We start from the raw sequence: 16,838 nt of genomic DNA, 5'->3' as shown, positions 1-16,838 counted from the left end.
TCCACAATACATGGATACATGTTATAAAATGACTTGGGTATAGCAAGACGTTTACCGCCAAAATAGAAAATATATATATATTGCACAATGTATGGGGGCAGGGAGGTTGAGGCAAATATGATTTCACTTCATCCTGCACAGTGGTATGCAATTAATTCAGTCTTGTGTTCAAAGAGTGAAGGATGCAATATTAAAGTATGAACTCGCAGCTGTATGTATGTATGCTTGGTTGCTCTTTGTGACCCTGCTAGTAGCACACGCTCATAAACACAGACACGTGCACGCAGTGGTACATTTGTCTAGCCATGTCATGTGACATGACGTGTTTGCAGGTTCAGTCCACTTAGAGGCACTCCCTAGAATTAACTTAGGTGGTGTGAGTCGACAAAATCCCTCAATCACAATTATCTATGTGACTTAAAAAAATAGCCATCTACTGGAAAGTCATCGGAAGACATCATAAGAAAGGACTGTTGTCCAGAATCCTCACTTTTTTTTGTCTCTCTCCCTCGCATTTCAGTCAAGAGTCAGCATCCACATTGCCCTGCCAATCCAGAGACGGCTTGTCTTTTGTTTTCTGTCCTCCGCTCAACTAAAGGTCTTCCAGCAGAGTCATTCAAGAAGTGCAGCAGAGGGACCTCTCGTCCCTTCCAGATAATGAGGAAGAAGAAAGAGAAAAAAAAAAAAAAAAAACAAGGCTGCGTTATGGTGCCTCCTAAAGGGCGTTGAAAGGTCATATTTTATCATCTGTCATCTCCAGGAACTGAGCATAGACGTCTCTGGAACACTCCCCTTTCTGGTTGTACAGGAACTTGTAGTAGCTGCCATCGGCACAAATAGCTGCGAGACACACACAGGGTGGGGAAAGAAGGGATGAACTTAACTCTTAAGTCAATGCTGAGAAGCATTCACATTATGTTATAGAATGCGCACAAATATTGCTCAGGCTGTATGCGTGACTGCAATAATGTTGGGAAAAGATTACTAAATCACCTGACCTTAATTTGGGGTTAATCAGGCACTTAATATGGTGGCAGGTATGTGCTCACTCCAATTTAATTTGAGTTGGAATGTGACTGTGTTAGTTGTTTTCATCCTGTTGTCTGATGATATTAAAATTATCAGTTTGGCTATGACTAAACAGAATTGTTAGGTTTGGAGAGAGAAAGAGGGCGATAGCAAGCCTGAGAACACCATCTCAACTGTGAAATATGGGGGTGGCACCATCCTGTTGTGGGCTTGCTTTTCTCAAGGAGGGACTGGTGCACTTCACAAAATAAATATGTGGAATGACAAGTAATGTTTCAAAATATACCAAACATGTTATAAGTATCATAAAATACAAGGAAGTCAATGTTTTGGAGTGGCCGAAGTAAAGCCCTGATCTCAATCCTATCCTGAGCAAAGTGGTCAACAAACCTAGCTCAGTTACACACCAATTATGTCAAAAGGAATCTTGTTAATTATTGCGAGAAGCTTGTGGGAGAATATCCAAAACATTTGACCCAAGTCTAATAAAGAAATGTATGTAGACTTCAGACTTTGAAGAAAGTCATGAAAAATTGTCACCCCCCCTTCAAAAAAATCATATCCTCATTATTGTGGCATTTAGCTAATAAATTATTTTTCATCATCCCAACTAGTCTAAAACCAAAAAAGATTAGTCTAATTCCATGTCAAACAACCAGAAAACAAGAGCCCATCTTTTTATATAGTGAATTTAAACTTCTTGTTTCAACTGTACAGTAGTAGATATGGAAAGTATTCAGATCACTTAAATTTTTCAGTCTTATTTTGTAGCCATTTGCTAAAAATCATTAGAATTATGCCCCCTCACCCTTTAATGTACACACAAAACCCCATATTCACAAAAGAAACCTCGAAATTTTTGCCATCCATCCATTTTCTGAGCTGTTTTGCCACTTTGTTAAAAAAGAAAAACTGAAATATCACAGCCATAAGCATTGAGACCATTTGCTCTTTGCTTGTATTTTATAGAAGCACCCTTTTGAGCTAATACAGCTATGAGTCTTTTTGGAAATGATACAACAGATTTTTCACATCTGGATTTGGGGGTCCTCTTTCATTTGCCATTGCAGATCCTCACCAGTTCTGTCAGCTTGGCGAGTGAACGTTGGTGGACAGCCATTTTCAGGTCTATGCAGAGATGCTCAAATGGGTTTAAATCGGGGTTCTCGCTGGGCCATTCAAGAACACGCCGTCATTATTTTAATTTTGTGCTTGGGTCATTGTTTTGTTGGAAGGTGAACCTTGCGCCCTGGTCCTGAGCACTATGGAGAAGGTTTTTCTCCAGAATATCCCTATACCTGGCCACATTCATCTTTTGTTTGAATGCAACCAGTCTTCCTGTCCCTGGAGCAGAAAAACACCCTCCACAGAATGATGCTGCAACATCCATGCTTTACTGTTGGGACTGTCCTCGACTGGTGGAACACTGCAATGATGGCTGACTTCCTAGACCTTTCTTCCATCTCCAAACTGGATCCCCAGAGCTCAGCCAGAGTAATCTTTGGGTTCTTCTCTTTTACCTCTGTTACTAAGACTCCTCTCCCCCGATTGCTCAGTTTGCAAAGAAGGCAAACTTTAGGAAGGGTTTTGGTTGTCCCAAACCTTCCTAATCATGTCCAATCAGTATAATCCACAGGTGTCAAACTCAAGGCCCGGGGGCCAGATCCGGGCCACCGAATGATTTTATGTGCCCCGCGAAGGCAAATTATGTGTATTACCTACCATGCTTTTTGTTCAAATGTGTATCAAAATTTCTAATTGTAATATCATAAATGATAACACTGAGATACTTCAAACATTTTTGTGTTACCAAACATAGACACTAGTTGAAAAAAAACATTACCCTTGATTTCTGATTCCAAACGTAGTTCATAAATTTCATGAGTAAATATGATGAGGTGAAAGATTTATCATATCACATCAGTTCTATGATGGAAACCACAACTACACTGGGGCCCGCAACCAAAATGAGTTTGACACCCCTGGTATAATCAAACACAGTTGGACTCCACTGAGGGTGTAGACCCACCTCAAGGATGATCAGAAGAAAGTTAAATATGAGTTTCACAGCAAAGGGTCTGAAAACTTATGAATACCTAATACCTATATTTCAGTTTTTCATTATTAACAAATCAGCAAAAAAATTCAACAATTGTTTTTTTCTGTCAATATGGGGTTTTGTGTGTACATAAATGAGGATAAAAATGAACGTCAATGATTTAAACAAGTGGCTGCCATATAACATTCATTTTCTGTTCACTTCTCCTTAGCCTATCATCGGGTGAGAGGCGGGGTACACCCTGAACTGGTCGCCAGCCAATCACAGACAACGATGAAATAAATAATCATCCACACTCCCCTTCACACCTACAGGGAATTTAGAGTCTTTAATTAACCAACCATGCATGTGTTTGGGATGTGGGAGGAAACTGAAGTACCCGCAGGAAAGAAAAAAAAAAAGATGCTAACTCAGAACTGCGAGGCAGATGTAATAACCAGTCAACCACTGTGCCACCTGCAATAGAACAAATGTAAGAAGCTCTCAATACTTTCCATACCCACAGTATATGGTTGGCAGTTGATTTTCATTTTCAATTCTGAAACCATTTTTTTCTCACACTTACAAATAAGGAACAGCCAAGGACGTTCAATTGCTCTCACCTATGACAGCGTTCGGCTCTGTTCCGAAGGCACACAAACATGGGGAGCTCGAGGGCAACTGGAACTTGGAAAAGCTCCACATGGAGCTGAAATATTTGGGAAGAAAGCTGGCTGAGGCCAAGCTGGAGAAAGAATGGCACAAATAGCAGATACAGAGTGTTAAAAATGTCTAAAACACACTGATGATTCATTTTTGTATTTAACTTAAATATAACAAAATTGGCGTGCCTGTTTAATTCACCTTCCAGAATAATATTTTGTTGCAAACATAGTAAATAATTACAATACTAAAATGCTGACCCCAAAGTATGCTCACAATTTGTGATTATTATGAAGACTATCATTTTGATTTTTTAATCATTATAAATTTGTTAAATATTGGCTAATGGGGCAATGTGATAGCCATTATCTGCTGTGCTACAACTTCTTCTTTTCCTTTCGGCTTGTCCCGTTAGGGGTCGCCACAGCGTGTCATCTTTTGCCATCTTAGCCTATCTCCTGCATCTTCCTCTCTAACCCCAACTGCCCTCATGTCTTCCCTCACCACATCCATAAACCTTCTCTTTGGTCTTCCTCTCGCTCTTTTGCCTGGGCGCTCCATCCTCAGCATCCTTCTATCAATATACTCACTCTCTCGCCTCTGAACATGTCCAAACCATCGAAGTCTGCTCTCTCGAATCTTGTCTCCAAAACATCCAGCTTTGGCTGTCCCTCTAATGAGCTCATTTTTAATCCTATCCAACCTGGTCACACCGAGCGAGAACCTCAACATCTTCATTTCTGCCACCTCCAGTTCTGCTTCCTGTTGTTTCTTCAGTGCCACTGTCTCTAATCCATACATCATGGCCGGCCTCACCACTGTTTTGTAAACTTTGCCCTTCATCCTAGCAGAGACTCTTTTGTCACATAACACACCAGACACCTTTCGCCAGCTGTTCCAACCTGCTTGGACCTGTTTCTTCACTTCCTTACCACACTCACCATTGCTCTGGATTGTTGACCCTAAATATTTGAAGTCGTCCACCCTCGCTATCTCTTCTCTCTTGAGCCTCACTCTTCCCCCTCCACTTTTCTCATTCACGCACATATATTCTGTTTTACTTCGGCTAATCTTCATTCCTCTCCTTTCCAGTGGATGTCTCGATCTTTCTAATTGTTCCTCTGCATGCTCCCTGGTTTCACTGCATATCACAATATCATCTGCGAACATCATGGTCCAAGGGGATTCCAGTCTAACCTCATCTGTCAGCCTATCCATTACCACTGCAAACAGGAAGGGGCTCAGAGCTGATCCCTGATGCAGTCCCACCTCCACCTTAAATTCTTCTGTCACACTTAAGGCACACCTCACCATTGTTCTGCCATCATTCATGTCCTGTACTATTTTAACATACTTCTCTGCCACACCAGACTTCCGCATGCAGTACCACAGTTCCTCTCTTGGTACTCTGTCATAGGCTTTCTCTAGATCCACAAAGACACAATGTAGCTCCTTCTGACCTTCTCTGTACTTTTCCACGAGCATCCTCAAGGCAAATGCATCTGTGGTACTCTTTCTAGGCATGAAACCATAATGTTGCTCGCAGATACTTACTTCTGTCCTGAGTCTAGCCTCCACTACTCTTTCCCATAACTTCATTGTGTGGCTCATCAACTTTATTCCTCTATAATTCCCACAGCTCTGAACATCGCCTTTGTTCTTAAAAATGGGAACTAGAACACTTTTCCTCCATTCTTCAGGCATCTTTTCGCCCACTAGTATTCTGTTGAATAAGTTGGTCAAAAACTCCACAGCCATCTCTCCAAATTGCTTCCATACCTCTACCGGTATGTCATCAGGACCAACTGCCTTTCCATTTTTCATCCTTTGTAGTGCCTTTCTGACTTCCCCCTTAGTAATCATTTCCACTTCCTGGTCCTTCACTCTTGCCTCTTCAACTCTTCCTTCTCTCTCATTTTTTTCATTCATCAACTTCTCAAAGTATTCTTTCCATCTATTTAGCACACTACTGGCACCAGTCAACACATTTCCATCTCTATCCTTAATCACCCTTACCTGCTGCAAATCCTTCCCATCTCTATCCCTCTGTCTGGCCAACCTGTAGAGATCCTTTTCTCCTTCTTTCGTGTCCAACCTGGGGTACATGTCTTCATATGCCTCTTGTTTAGCCTTTGCCACCTCTACCTTTGCCCTACGTCGCATCTCGATGTACTCTTTCCCCTCTCCTCAGTCCTCTCAGTATCCCACTTCTTCTTCGCTAATCTCTTTCCTTGTATGACTCCCTGTATTTTGGGGTTCCACCACCAAGTCTCCTTCTCCCCTTTCCTACCAGATGACACACCAAGTACTCTCCTGACTGTCTCTTTGATCACCTTGGCTGTCATCGTCCAGTCTTCCGGGAGCTTCTGCTGTCCATCGAGAGCCTGTCTCACCTCTTTCCGAAAGGCCGCACAACATTCTTCCTTTTTCAGCTTCCACCAAATGGTTCTCTGCTCTACCTCTGTCTTCTTAATCTTCCTACCCACCACCAGTGATTCTACACACCACCATCCTATGCTGTCGAGCTACACTCTCCCCTACCACTACTTTACAGTCAGTAACCTCCTTCAGATTACATCGTCTGCACAAAATATAATCCACCTGCGTGCTTCTACCTCCGCTCTTGTAGGTCACTATATGTTCCTCCCTCTTCTGGAAATAAGTGTTCACTACAGCCATCTCCATCCTTTTTGCAAAGTCCACCACCATCTGTCCCTCAAAGTTCCTTTCCTGGATGCCGTACTTACCCATCACTTCTTCATCGCCCCTGTTTCCTTTACCAATATGTCCATTACAATCTGCACCAATCACAACTCTCGCTGTCAGGGATGCTCAGAACTACTTCATCTAGTTCCTTCCAGAATTTTTCTTTCAACTCTAGGTCACATCCTACCTGTGGGGCATAGTCGCTAACCACATTATACATAACACCCTCAATTTCAAATTTTAGTCTCATCACTCGATCTGATACTCTTTTCACCTCCAAGACATTCTTAGCCAGCTCTTCCTTTAAAATAACCCCTACTCCATTTCTCTTCCCATCTACTCCGTGGTAGAATAATTTAAACCCTGCTCCCAAACTTCTAGCCTTACTACCTTTCCACCTGCTCTCTTGGATGCACAGAATATCAACCTTTCTCCTAATCATCACGTCAACCAACTCCTGTGCTTTTCCTGTCATAGTCCCAACATTCAAAGTCCCTACACTCAGTTGTAGGCTCTGTGCATTCCTCTTTTTCTTCTGACGCTGGATCCGGTTTCCTCCTCTTCTTTGTCTTCGACCCACAGTAGCTGAATTTCCACCGACGCCCTGCAGGTTAGCAGTGCCGGGGGCGGGCGTTGTTAACCCGGGCCACGACCGATCCGGTATGGGATTCTTTAGATGAACGCTCATATTTGTTTGGCACAGTTTTTACGCCGGATGCCCTTCCTGACGCAACCCTCTGCATTTATTCGGGCTTGGGACCGGCCACCAGATTGCACTGGTTTGTGCCCCCATAGGGCTGCTCTGCTGTGCTACAACAAAACGTGTGAAATTTAAGGAAACATCACAAACTGTTTCAACAAACGATCAGAGGACCCATTTCATAATTATTGACCAAAAGATAAAAAAAATAATTTTTGGTTATAGCAAATAAGCAAACCTCGATTGTCTATTCCTCTTTGCGTCTTCAGCCGCGAAGATGTGGACAGTTCCGTGGTCACTTGACACACAAATGAGGGATGCATCCTGGTTGAAATTAATGCTATAAAAAGGATACAACAAAAGCAAGAAGAACAGATTAACCATGACCACTGTGCTGTCAACACAAACATAGAAAAGATTAGACTTCATTGTTGAATATATGTTGAGCCCCAAAAAACTATACTATCGAAAGACTATTGTATATTAAAAAAAAGCAACTACTTCTCATATACACAACATTTCTTGATTGCCTATGACCCATCATGTGTTTGTGCTTAGTGAGGACATACAGTGAAGAAAATAAGTATTTGAGCACCCTGCTATATTTGCAAGTTCTCCCTCTTAGAAATCATGGAGGGGTCTGAAATTTTCAGCCTAGGTGCATGTCCACTGAGAGAGCGATAATCTAAAAACAAAAATCCAGAAATCACAATGTATGATTTTTTTAACGATTTATTTGTGATACAGCTGCAAATAAATATTTGAACGCCTGAGAAACCCAATGTTAATATTTGGTACAGTAGCCTTTGTTTGCAATTACAGAGGTCAAACCATTCCTGTAGTTGTTCACCAGGTTTGCATACACTGCAGGAGGGATTTTGGCCCACTCCTCCACACAGATCTCTTAATCAGACAGGTTTCTGGGCTGTCGCTGAGAAAAACAGAGTTTCAGCTCCCTCCAAAGATTTTCTCTTGGGTTTAGGTCTGGAGACTGGCAAGGCCACACCAGAACCTTGACATGCTTCATCAGGAGCCACTCCTTGGTTTTCCTGGCTGTGTGCTTCGGGTCAGTGTCATGTTGAAAGACCCAGCCACGACCCATCTTCAATGCCCTGACTGAGGGAAAGCGGTTGTTCCCCAAAATGTCATAATAGATGGCCACGGTCATCCTCTCCTTAATACAGTGCAGTTGTCCTATCCCGTGTGCAGAAAAACACCCCCAAAGCATGACAGGGTTCACACTCACTCTGACCAAAAAAGTTTAAGGGCTTTTTAGGGACATTATTAGGGGCCGACACGAAAAATTTAGGGCCATCGTGGCAAATCAAGAATAAGGAAAAAAGACTCAGCCAATGGTGCCATAAACCATTATTGGTTCATCAAAGGTTCAGTACCTGTCACAGTGATCACCTGTCGCCCCTTGTGGTAGTTCTCATTGATATGACCATTGTCAAAGTCTTCACATAATTACTTCACATAACAGTCTACAGATTCTAACTACAATTGCAACTACATACACATATTTACAAATGTCTTCTACTGATGTCTGTCTCAGCACCCCTACTCTAGCTCCTTGAGCCTACCCAGTGCCTCCTCTATTTGTTGCTGCAGAGGTGCCAAAGTGGCTCTCTTGTCCTTTGCTCTGCCTCTGAGTGCATTGGCCTAGGTGATAAACCTCAGATTCCTCTTTTCTTCTGCCTCCACACACAACCTGTCAGCCTTCTCAATAAATGTAGATATGTCAGTCTCTATTCTGGCTTTGAGGCTGTCTATCTCTACCTTAGCTACCTTCCTCTTCTCTGCCTGTTTTGATGCATCTTTCTTCTTCTTTTCTTCCTCTAGATGCTGGACGTAACTACTTCTGGCAGAAGACGCAGTGACCAACAGTTCCTTTATTATAGGCACCATGTCAGGCCATCCATATTGCTGGACCACCTCCACTATTTGCCTCCGAGCAATCTTGACTCCTTGCTTAGGTTGTCTTCGGTGACCTCCTTGTTTGTGGAGAAGCCTCTTTCCACAGATGGCTGTCCATGGGACAGGAGCAGCAGCTGCTTTATGACGCCCCACAGCTCCTGGAACTGCTGGCTTTCCTGCTGATGGAGGGTAAAGTGGAAGAGAGTGTCGAGCCTGTCCTTAAAGATGTTGTAATCAGAGAAAGCGACCCTAATCTCCTCATCTTCTTGGATCTTTTCACTCAGTCTGGAATACTGGAACAGAATCCTGTCACAATGGCTTTCCTCCACCCTTCTGTGATCCACCATGATGTTCAAGGTTTTTTGGAGTTTTTTGTTGTTGTTCTCCTTCTTATCTTTCATGACAATCTGCCGAGGGTCGATCCAGCTTAGTAGGCGGACTAAACAATATATGATGGGGGCCTTCTCCAGCAACTTTTCTATCATCTTTACCAGGAAAGTTTGGCAGCTCATCCTAAATTCGTGGTTTACACGGTCAGTTGTAATGCCAGATTTCAGAAGCAGTCTCAGCAGCAAAGCTTATGCCTACTTTTGATAAATCCACCCAGTGTGACTTGTCACCGGCCTTGTCAAGTGACACGGGCCTTGAGAGAGGCTGCCTTTTCTTTAAGGACTTCAGGCTTGATGAACTTTTCCATCAGAGTCTTGATGAGGGTGCCCATGTCCTTTGCGATGAAGGGAAGCATAGGCTTGTCAGTCTGGTACAATTTCAGGAATGGTTCCACCAGCCTGGCGCGCACAAGAAAGAAGTGAAGCTTGCCAACAAAGATGGGGTCCTGTGCTGCTTTCTGAACAACAGTGAAGGAGCTGTTGGTTGGGCAGATCACCTTCTTCATCCTTGCTGCCTCGCAATAATCTCGTACGTGTGGCATCAGGGTGATGGCTCTCTCTGCCACATTAATGTTTTCAAGCCATCTGTGCTTGCAGAACATGAGAGGGACAGTGTTGACTTGTTTAAAGTCCTCGGGCCTGGCAGGTACAACGCGAAACAAGTTGTAGAGGCTGGACAGAAAATCTTCCACCCCCCATCCAACTGCATCGCAACCGATTCGAAATGCATTATGGAGGATATGTAGACCGCAGCTTCCAGTCTGCAGCATGCGGCGGGTGGTCATCTTTTCTATTTCTTCTTGAATAGATTTGTACAGCTTCCCATTAAATTTGGGGCCATCCATCGAGAGCTGGAGCAGCTTTTGGTGACCACACGATAGGGTCCAGATGCTCCTGAAGATCAGTTGCTGCTGAATGTCCCAGGAATTCAGAGGTGAGGTAGAAAGTGCGGACCCGGTCATCCATCCACAATCACACATGAATGTCCAGCTGATTCTCTTGCACCTCATGATTTAGAGACTCATCAAAGAGGAGGACATACACTGATTCAGCCTTCACTTTCTGCCTCAGTAGAAATTAAAAGTGGGCAGCGATGCCAAATGTAGCCAGGTACGAAGTCTTCCTTTCCCCACAGTGGTAGTTTTCAGCAATGTCACTGTCTAGAAACATGAGTGCAAACACTTTTGAATTATTTTCACAAGATTTGTAACTGTAACGGCTGCAGATCACTTTTAAAGTGCACAGGATGTCTCCCTTTAACGAGTCTGTTTTCGTGTATTGAACTACATTCATAGAGCCTGACTTCTGGCTGGTTGAAGTCGATGACTGGCCAACTGTAGGTGCACTGCCAGTACTGGTGATTGGTTGATCCTGACTACTGCCTGAAGTTGATGCTCCACTATCTTGATATTTTGACAGAAACAGATTCATACTAACAGAATAAAGGACAGTCTTCGCCAAAGCAGCGTGTCTCCTGTTCATCTGGTGCGACTCCAGTGCTTTCACGCCCATCTTTCCAAGCTGGTAACTCTGTTTGTACAGATGACAGTAGAACATGCGCCGATCTTTTGGATCTCGACGAACCCAGCTCCCAAACTCTTTACTTTCAACCCAAGCATCTTGAAAAATGCACTTCCCCATGATACATGTATTCTTATTGGATCCATCAAAGAACTACGCTATGAAGACGAAGTGAAATGCCTACTCACAAAAACAAACAATGGAATATCAACGACAAGATGGTGACTATAAGAAAAAAATTTGTCAACACAGAGTGACTTCCCTTGGCAATTTCCAGCTGTTTAGGACGCCAGACGGATCTTTTTTTTTTTTTAAATAAAAGATTTTTTTTTTTTAGGGAGAATTTTGGCGGTAGAGGTCCTCCCTTTGATTTTTTTTAATTTAAGGCCTTTTTAAGGGCTTGACCCGTTTTCTGTGAATTTTAAGGACTTTTAGGGGCCCCTAAATGGCCCCTCGGAAATTTAGGGGTTTTTAGGGAATTTTAGGGCCGTGTGCGAACCCTGCATGATGCTACTACCCCTAAGCTTCACAGTAGGGATAGTGTTCTTGGGATGAAACTCATCCTTCATCTTCCTCCAAACATGGTTAGTGGAATTTTGACACAAAAGTTCCATTTTGGTCTCATCTGACCACAAAACTTTCTCCCATGACTCCTGTGAATCATCCAAACGGTTATTGGCAAACTTAAGATGGGCCTTGACATGTGCTGGTTTAAGCAGGGGAACCTTCCATGTCATGCATGATTTCATACCATGACGTCTTAGTGTATTACCAACAGTCACCTTGAAAATGGTGGTGCCAACTCATTTTAGGTTATGGACCAAGTCCTGTCGTGTAGTCCTGGGCTGATTCCTCACCTTTCCAAGGATCATTGAAAACCCACAAGGTGATATCTTGCATGGGGCTCTAATCCGATTTAGATTGACCATCATCTTTAGCTTCTTCCATTTTGTAATGATTGCTCCAACAGTGGACCTTTTTTCACCAAGCTGCTTGGCAATTTCTCCGTAGCCCTTCCCAGCCGTGTGGAGTTGTGCAATTTTTTCTCTGGTGTCTTTGGACAGCTCTTTGGTCTTGGCCATGTTACAAGTTTGAGTCTTAGTGATTGTATGGAGGTGGACAGGTGTCTTTATATAGCTAACGACCTCACACAGGTCCATCTGATTCAGAATAATACATGGAGTCAAGGCAGACTTTTAAAAGCGAACTAACAGGTCTTTAAGGTTAGAATTCTAGCTGATAAACAGGTGTTCAAATACTTATTTGCAGCTGTATCAAACAATAGAAAAAAAAAATCATACATTGTGATTGCTGGATTTTTCATTTTAGATCATCTCTCTCACAGTGGACATGCACCTACGATGAACATTTCAGACCCCTCCATGATTTCTAAGTGGGAGAACTTGCAATATAGCAGGGTGTTCAAATACTTATTTTCTTCACTGTAACAATAGTCCGTCAATAACTATGCACTCCGAGTACATCTCATGAATGAAGTACAATGTTGATTTTCAATAGGTCATATGAAGGCTTGTAAATTAAAAAAAAAACTATAAAGAAAACTGTACATTACGTATGTATATGTTATTTTTAACAATTTGAAATAACATTGCCGAATGCTCACTTCATCTGAAAATGACAGTGGTAGCAGGGAACCAACCTGCTATAGAAGTAACTTTAAACTCAGAGATACTACAAGTGCTAATAATTCTCAAAACTTTCTTTACAATGTTTGTGGACTAGCGTTTAAAACAGAGTAATTTTTGAGAAGGGTGATTATAAATCACAAAAAAAATGGTGAACTCTGATGTTAAATCACACAAACTTTCATTGCAATGCTATGTAGACAAACAGGTTACTGTTAAACAGTAACAGGTCTTAAGACGTTATCACTTCAAGGCTTCCAAATCTCAAACCACTATTATAAAGCACATAAATGCCAATGAAAGCATCTGCCATTTTTCATTATTTATGTTTGTCTCAGTCTCACCAGTAAATGTTGGCTGTCTGAGAGCCTCGTCTCAGCTCCTGTATGAGCTGACCTGCCGACGTGTCAAAAATTCTGATAAGTGTCCCCTGTGGAAATACAACACACATTCGGTCGAATTTCACGTGGCAAAAATCATAAGTAGCCCCCAAAATGACGTTTTCCTCATTTGAACTACTGGCCTACTTTTTCTGATGCAGTTGCTATTCTGGTCCCCTGCAGGTTCAGGGCGATGCAGCACAGCGCCCCCTCGTGGGCAGGGATGTCCACAGGGGGCTTCTCTGTATTTGCCAGGTCAACAATCTGAACATGGCCTGAGTGAGTCCCAGGGAAGGCCAGAAGGGAGTTGTTGCTGTTGGGACACAGCACACACAGACCTGAAGAAAGAGGAGTGAGAGTGGCTTGTTATGTGGATTCACTCACTGTAGTAACTACTGGAATGGTCTAAGGTTGTACAGTTTGTAATTTGACTGAAAATTGCCAGAAAAATACACAACTTCAGAAGTTGCACATAACTTACAGTAGACAACAATATGGATAAGCCACTTAAAATAAAATGAGCTGTGTTAACTATATGCTCACATTTGAAACACTATACCATCAAATTAGAGTCTGACTATACATTTCATTCTTACATTTTATCAAACAGTCTTCTATAGATTTAAGGTTTTATGACTGTTAAAGAGCACATTTTCTATCTTCTGAGTCTGACCTAGGTGTTGTTCAGGTTTAAATATAACTACACTTCTGGTGTGAAAGCAACTGGGAAAGTGCGGGGACTGACCTTTGGGGTTGTAGCAGGTCTCAAAAACATGCAGCTGATGGGGGTTATGGGTAAAGGTGAACACTTTGATCATAGAGTCCAAGACCACCACAATTCTGACCACAAAAGGGCAAACAATTATAAGTTCTGCACATGGGTTGATGATTTGTTGAATTTAATTTATTGATGGTTTTGGGGGAGAGAAGAGTGAGTGGGTGGGTGGTACCTGTCACGCCGAAGTTTAACTGCTTTGACCTCAGTCGAGAACTCAATCTCAATGACAGTCTTTTTCTTCAGGTCATCCCAGATCATTACTGGAGTAAAGTCAGCCAAAGATAAAGAGATAAATATTGTTAACAAAAAAAATTAAAAATAACAGTATGAAGCACATTTCATACTAGAAGGTCCTGTTTTGCTTCAGATGCATACCTTTATTGGTTGGGTACTTTGGTTTCTTTCCTCCACCCACAAGAGCAAGATAGTTACACCTGAAGAGCATCTCCACGTGGCCGACCCCACCCTCCAAAAACTCTGATGGTGAAAAGAAATGCTTGTTATAAACCTCAAGTGCTCTATGAATTTTAACACCAGGATGGAAAATGAGTTTTAGCCTCTGATCAGTGTTATAAACCTCAAGTGCTCTATGAATTTTTACACCAGTATGGAAAATGAGTTATGGCCTCTGATCAGTCCAGCTTATTTATCTGCCTTTGGTTAAGAACACAATGAAGAATAATTATATGCCCCGCCCCCAACACATAAAGGTCTCAGTTGTCAGCATGAAAAAGCTCAGAGCCTACAGCAAATCATGACTTTTACTACTAACACTGGAAAGTGTCAAGCTGATGAGTAATAAATTTACACTAACTTAAGGTGACATTTTCTCCTTTTCTCCCAACTTATTATGTGCCAACACACTATAACACCTGGATGTACTAATATGCTAAATTTTACTAGGAATATAAAGTTCCAGAATTCTGATTAGAAACAGTAGCAACAAAGACAATTAAGGTAAAAATTAGGTTACCTCTACCTTGTGTATGACATGTGCTATATAAATTTAGCTTTTGCTAAGAATTTGAAATCTTATAACAGATAACATGTGAAAAGTTTGTAACTTTATGATGATGAAGATGTAATAATACAGGATAATATATTTGAAAATGTTTTTGCTTCAGTCTTGGATCCTTAACTTTGAAGTAAAGTGTCATTTTACAAGCATGTGTACAGATGTATTAAGAAAAACAATGAAAAATACCATCAACAGTAAGGTAAGTTTAAAATTATAGCTCAATCACTGAAATTTTGTGTGTTTTTTTCCTATTCTATAATGGCATACATCCCATGCGAAAACAAATGGTGAAAGGGAGATCTTTTTGCTATACAGATTTGGACTGTGAAATGTATTCAGGAATTTTTACCTTGCTTCTCCTTCTCTTTAAGAGGATCTGTGTTGTAAACCCGAAATCCATTCTCCATTCCACAGGCAAAGCACCCTGGAGAGGCACACATTTATCAGAACGTAATAATGATTAATGTATTAACACTTTTCACAGCAGACTTCTCAGACTACCACCAGGAGGCTGATGGGCATATATAAACATCACAATGACTGGGGTACTGGACGTTATACAGAGCATAAGGCCTATTTAGAATATAATATGTCAGTGATTCTCAGTGTGATATAAGTACCACTTTTGATATGTGAGCTCTAGTGGTATATGAAATAATTGCTCACTACAATGTATTTTTTTTTATAAGTACAGTTCAGTGGTATTCAATTTTTGAGTACAGCTCAAAATATTTCCACTTAATTTTAAAGAACGGTTGGGTTTTAAACAATCTTAAATGCAATTTATACATCACTTCATGTGCCAAACATGCAACTGAAACAGTTTAGTACATTTACCTATGCTTCAGGTTGATGAACACTTGGGCCTAATATGTTACTGTAAGTTATTATGGAGGTGCGTGGAGAGCTAAGCATATTTTGAGACGATACTTGGAGTAAAACGTTTGACAAACACTGGGCTACCTTATTTACTGTACTCAAGGCAATTAAGCCATTATTAACAATGATAATCAGCCCCAAAGCTACGGTACACATACTGTTTGTGTGAGATAGTCACTTAGTTCGTAATATTTTGCTTTGCAGTTTTACTGTTTGGATCTGTAGAAAGGAAAAACACGAAATAACAGGAGGACAGTAAAATTTGATGACGCTAATGGAAAGCCCGTTATAAGTAACCTTTCCTCGGTAGTCCAAATGTGATGGTGCTAGGCTAACTGGCTGATTTAATTTGTTAATATCTTAAATGCCTGAACATATATACCACAACATATACTGACTGGAATATTTGCTGTTGTATGACTGTCGAAGGAAATAGCAATAATAGCGTAAGCAGCAGCAAGCCTCAGCTAGCTGTGGCTAACAACAATAGATTTGGTATTTGACGTTAAAAGTTCCTTAAGTGAATGTAACAACCGCCGTTATGCTCAATATTGAAGAGTTAACAAAATAAGATGCATTCCTTCACATCTAGCTTCCATTATTTGCAAGGAAGGCATTGCGTTAGCAGTTTTAGCTTAGCATTTGTGGCGCTGTCTGTATTCATCTATGGGGCGAGAGGAAAAAAATAATGCCAGCGTGACATTTTCTTACCATGGTCTTGATTAAATCCAGCGTAAAGCAGCCCGTTGCCTTGCGGGTTAGACAGCAGTGAATTCATTGTTTCACGCGAGTAACCAAATTCCAAATAATTAGAGATAATAATGATCGCACAAGTGCTCCTCGGATAGCTAGCTGGCTAACGTCGTCATCCCTCCAGAGTTGGCAGAATGGACATGCAATGAAGGAAGGAAGGAAGGAAGGATAAAACAGACCAGACGCTGGTTCCTGTGTTAGATTTCGTTGGATGTATTTTTGTTATTATAAATGTATATGTGATCGTTACGAAACAAATTACTCGTACATGGAATTTATTGTATTCCAGAAAACGAAGAAATAAAGTTAAATCATCCTACACTGCTGAGGATCCGAGAGAAAACACTAGGGACAAAGAGGAAGTCCGAAGAGTTGCTTTTCCACAGTCAGTGAGGCGTTCCACCGACTCATTGGCTGTGGG

At 41.6% G+C, this 16,838-nt stretch overlaps 1 protein-coding gene across 1 annotated transcript; it reads right to left on the bottom strand.

The window, feature by feature from the left end:
• Positions 1–121: 121 nt before the first annotated feature.
• Positions 122–16,813, bottom strand: wdr45b (WD repeat domain 45B). The gene is made up of 10 exons (XM_061809995.1): positions 16,376–16,813; positions 15,135–15,209; positions 14,143–14,244; positions 13,940–14,027; positions 13,735–13,829; positions 13,137–13,327; positions 12,954–13,039; positions 7,375–7,476; positions 3,691–3,812; positions 122–840 (listed from the first exon to the last, which is right to left on the bottom strand). Exons 1-10 carry the CDS (start codon positions 16,440–16,442, stop codon positions 734–736), a joined length of 1,035 nt encoding a protein of 344 aa, XP_061665979.1. The 5' UTR covers positions 16,443–16,813; the 3' UTR covers positions 122–733.
• Between the last annotated feature and the right edge of the window lie 25 nt (positions 16,814–16,838).

This window comes from Syngnathoides biaculeatus, chromosome 22 (assembly GCF_019802595.1).
Source record: "Syngnathoides biaculeatus isolate LvHL_M chromosome 22, ASM1980259v1, whole genome shotgun sequence".
In the NCBI taxonomy this organism is placed as follows: Eukaryota; Metazoa; Chordata; class Actinopteri; order Syngnathiformes; family Syngnathidae; genus Syngnathoides; species Syngnathoides biaculeatus.
The sequence above is the reverse complement of the archived record's forward strand: the minus strand, read 5'-3'. Positions and strand labels throughout refer to the sequence as shown.

Coding starts and splice junctions, on each gene's coding strand:
- wdr45b (XM_061809995.1), bottom strand. CDS start 16,442: ATGAATTCACTGCTGTCTAACCCGCAAGGCAACGGGCTGCTTTACGCT. Junction 15,210..16,375: donor TGGATTTAATCAAGACCATG/GTAAGAAAATGT, acceptor GTGCCTCTCCAG/GGTGCTTTGCCTGTGGAATG. Junction 13,328..13,734: donor GACCTGCTACAACCCCAAAG/GTCAGTCCCCGC, acceptor CTCTTTCTTCAG/GTCTGTGTGTGCTGTGTCCC.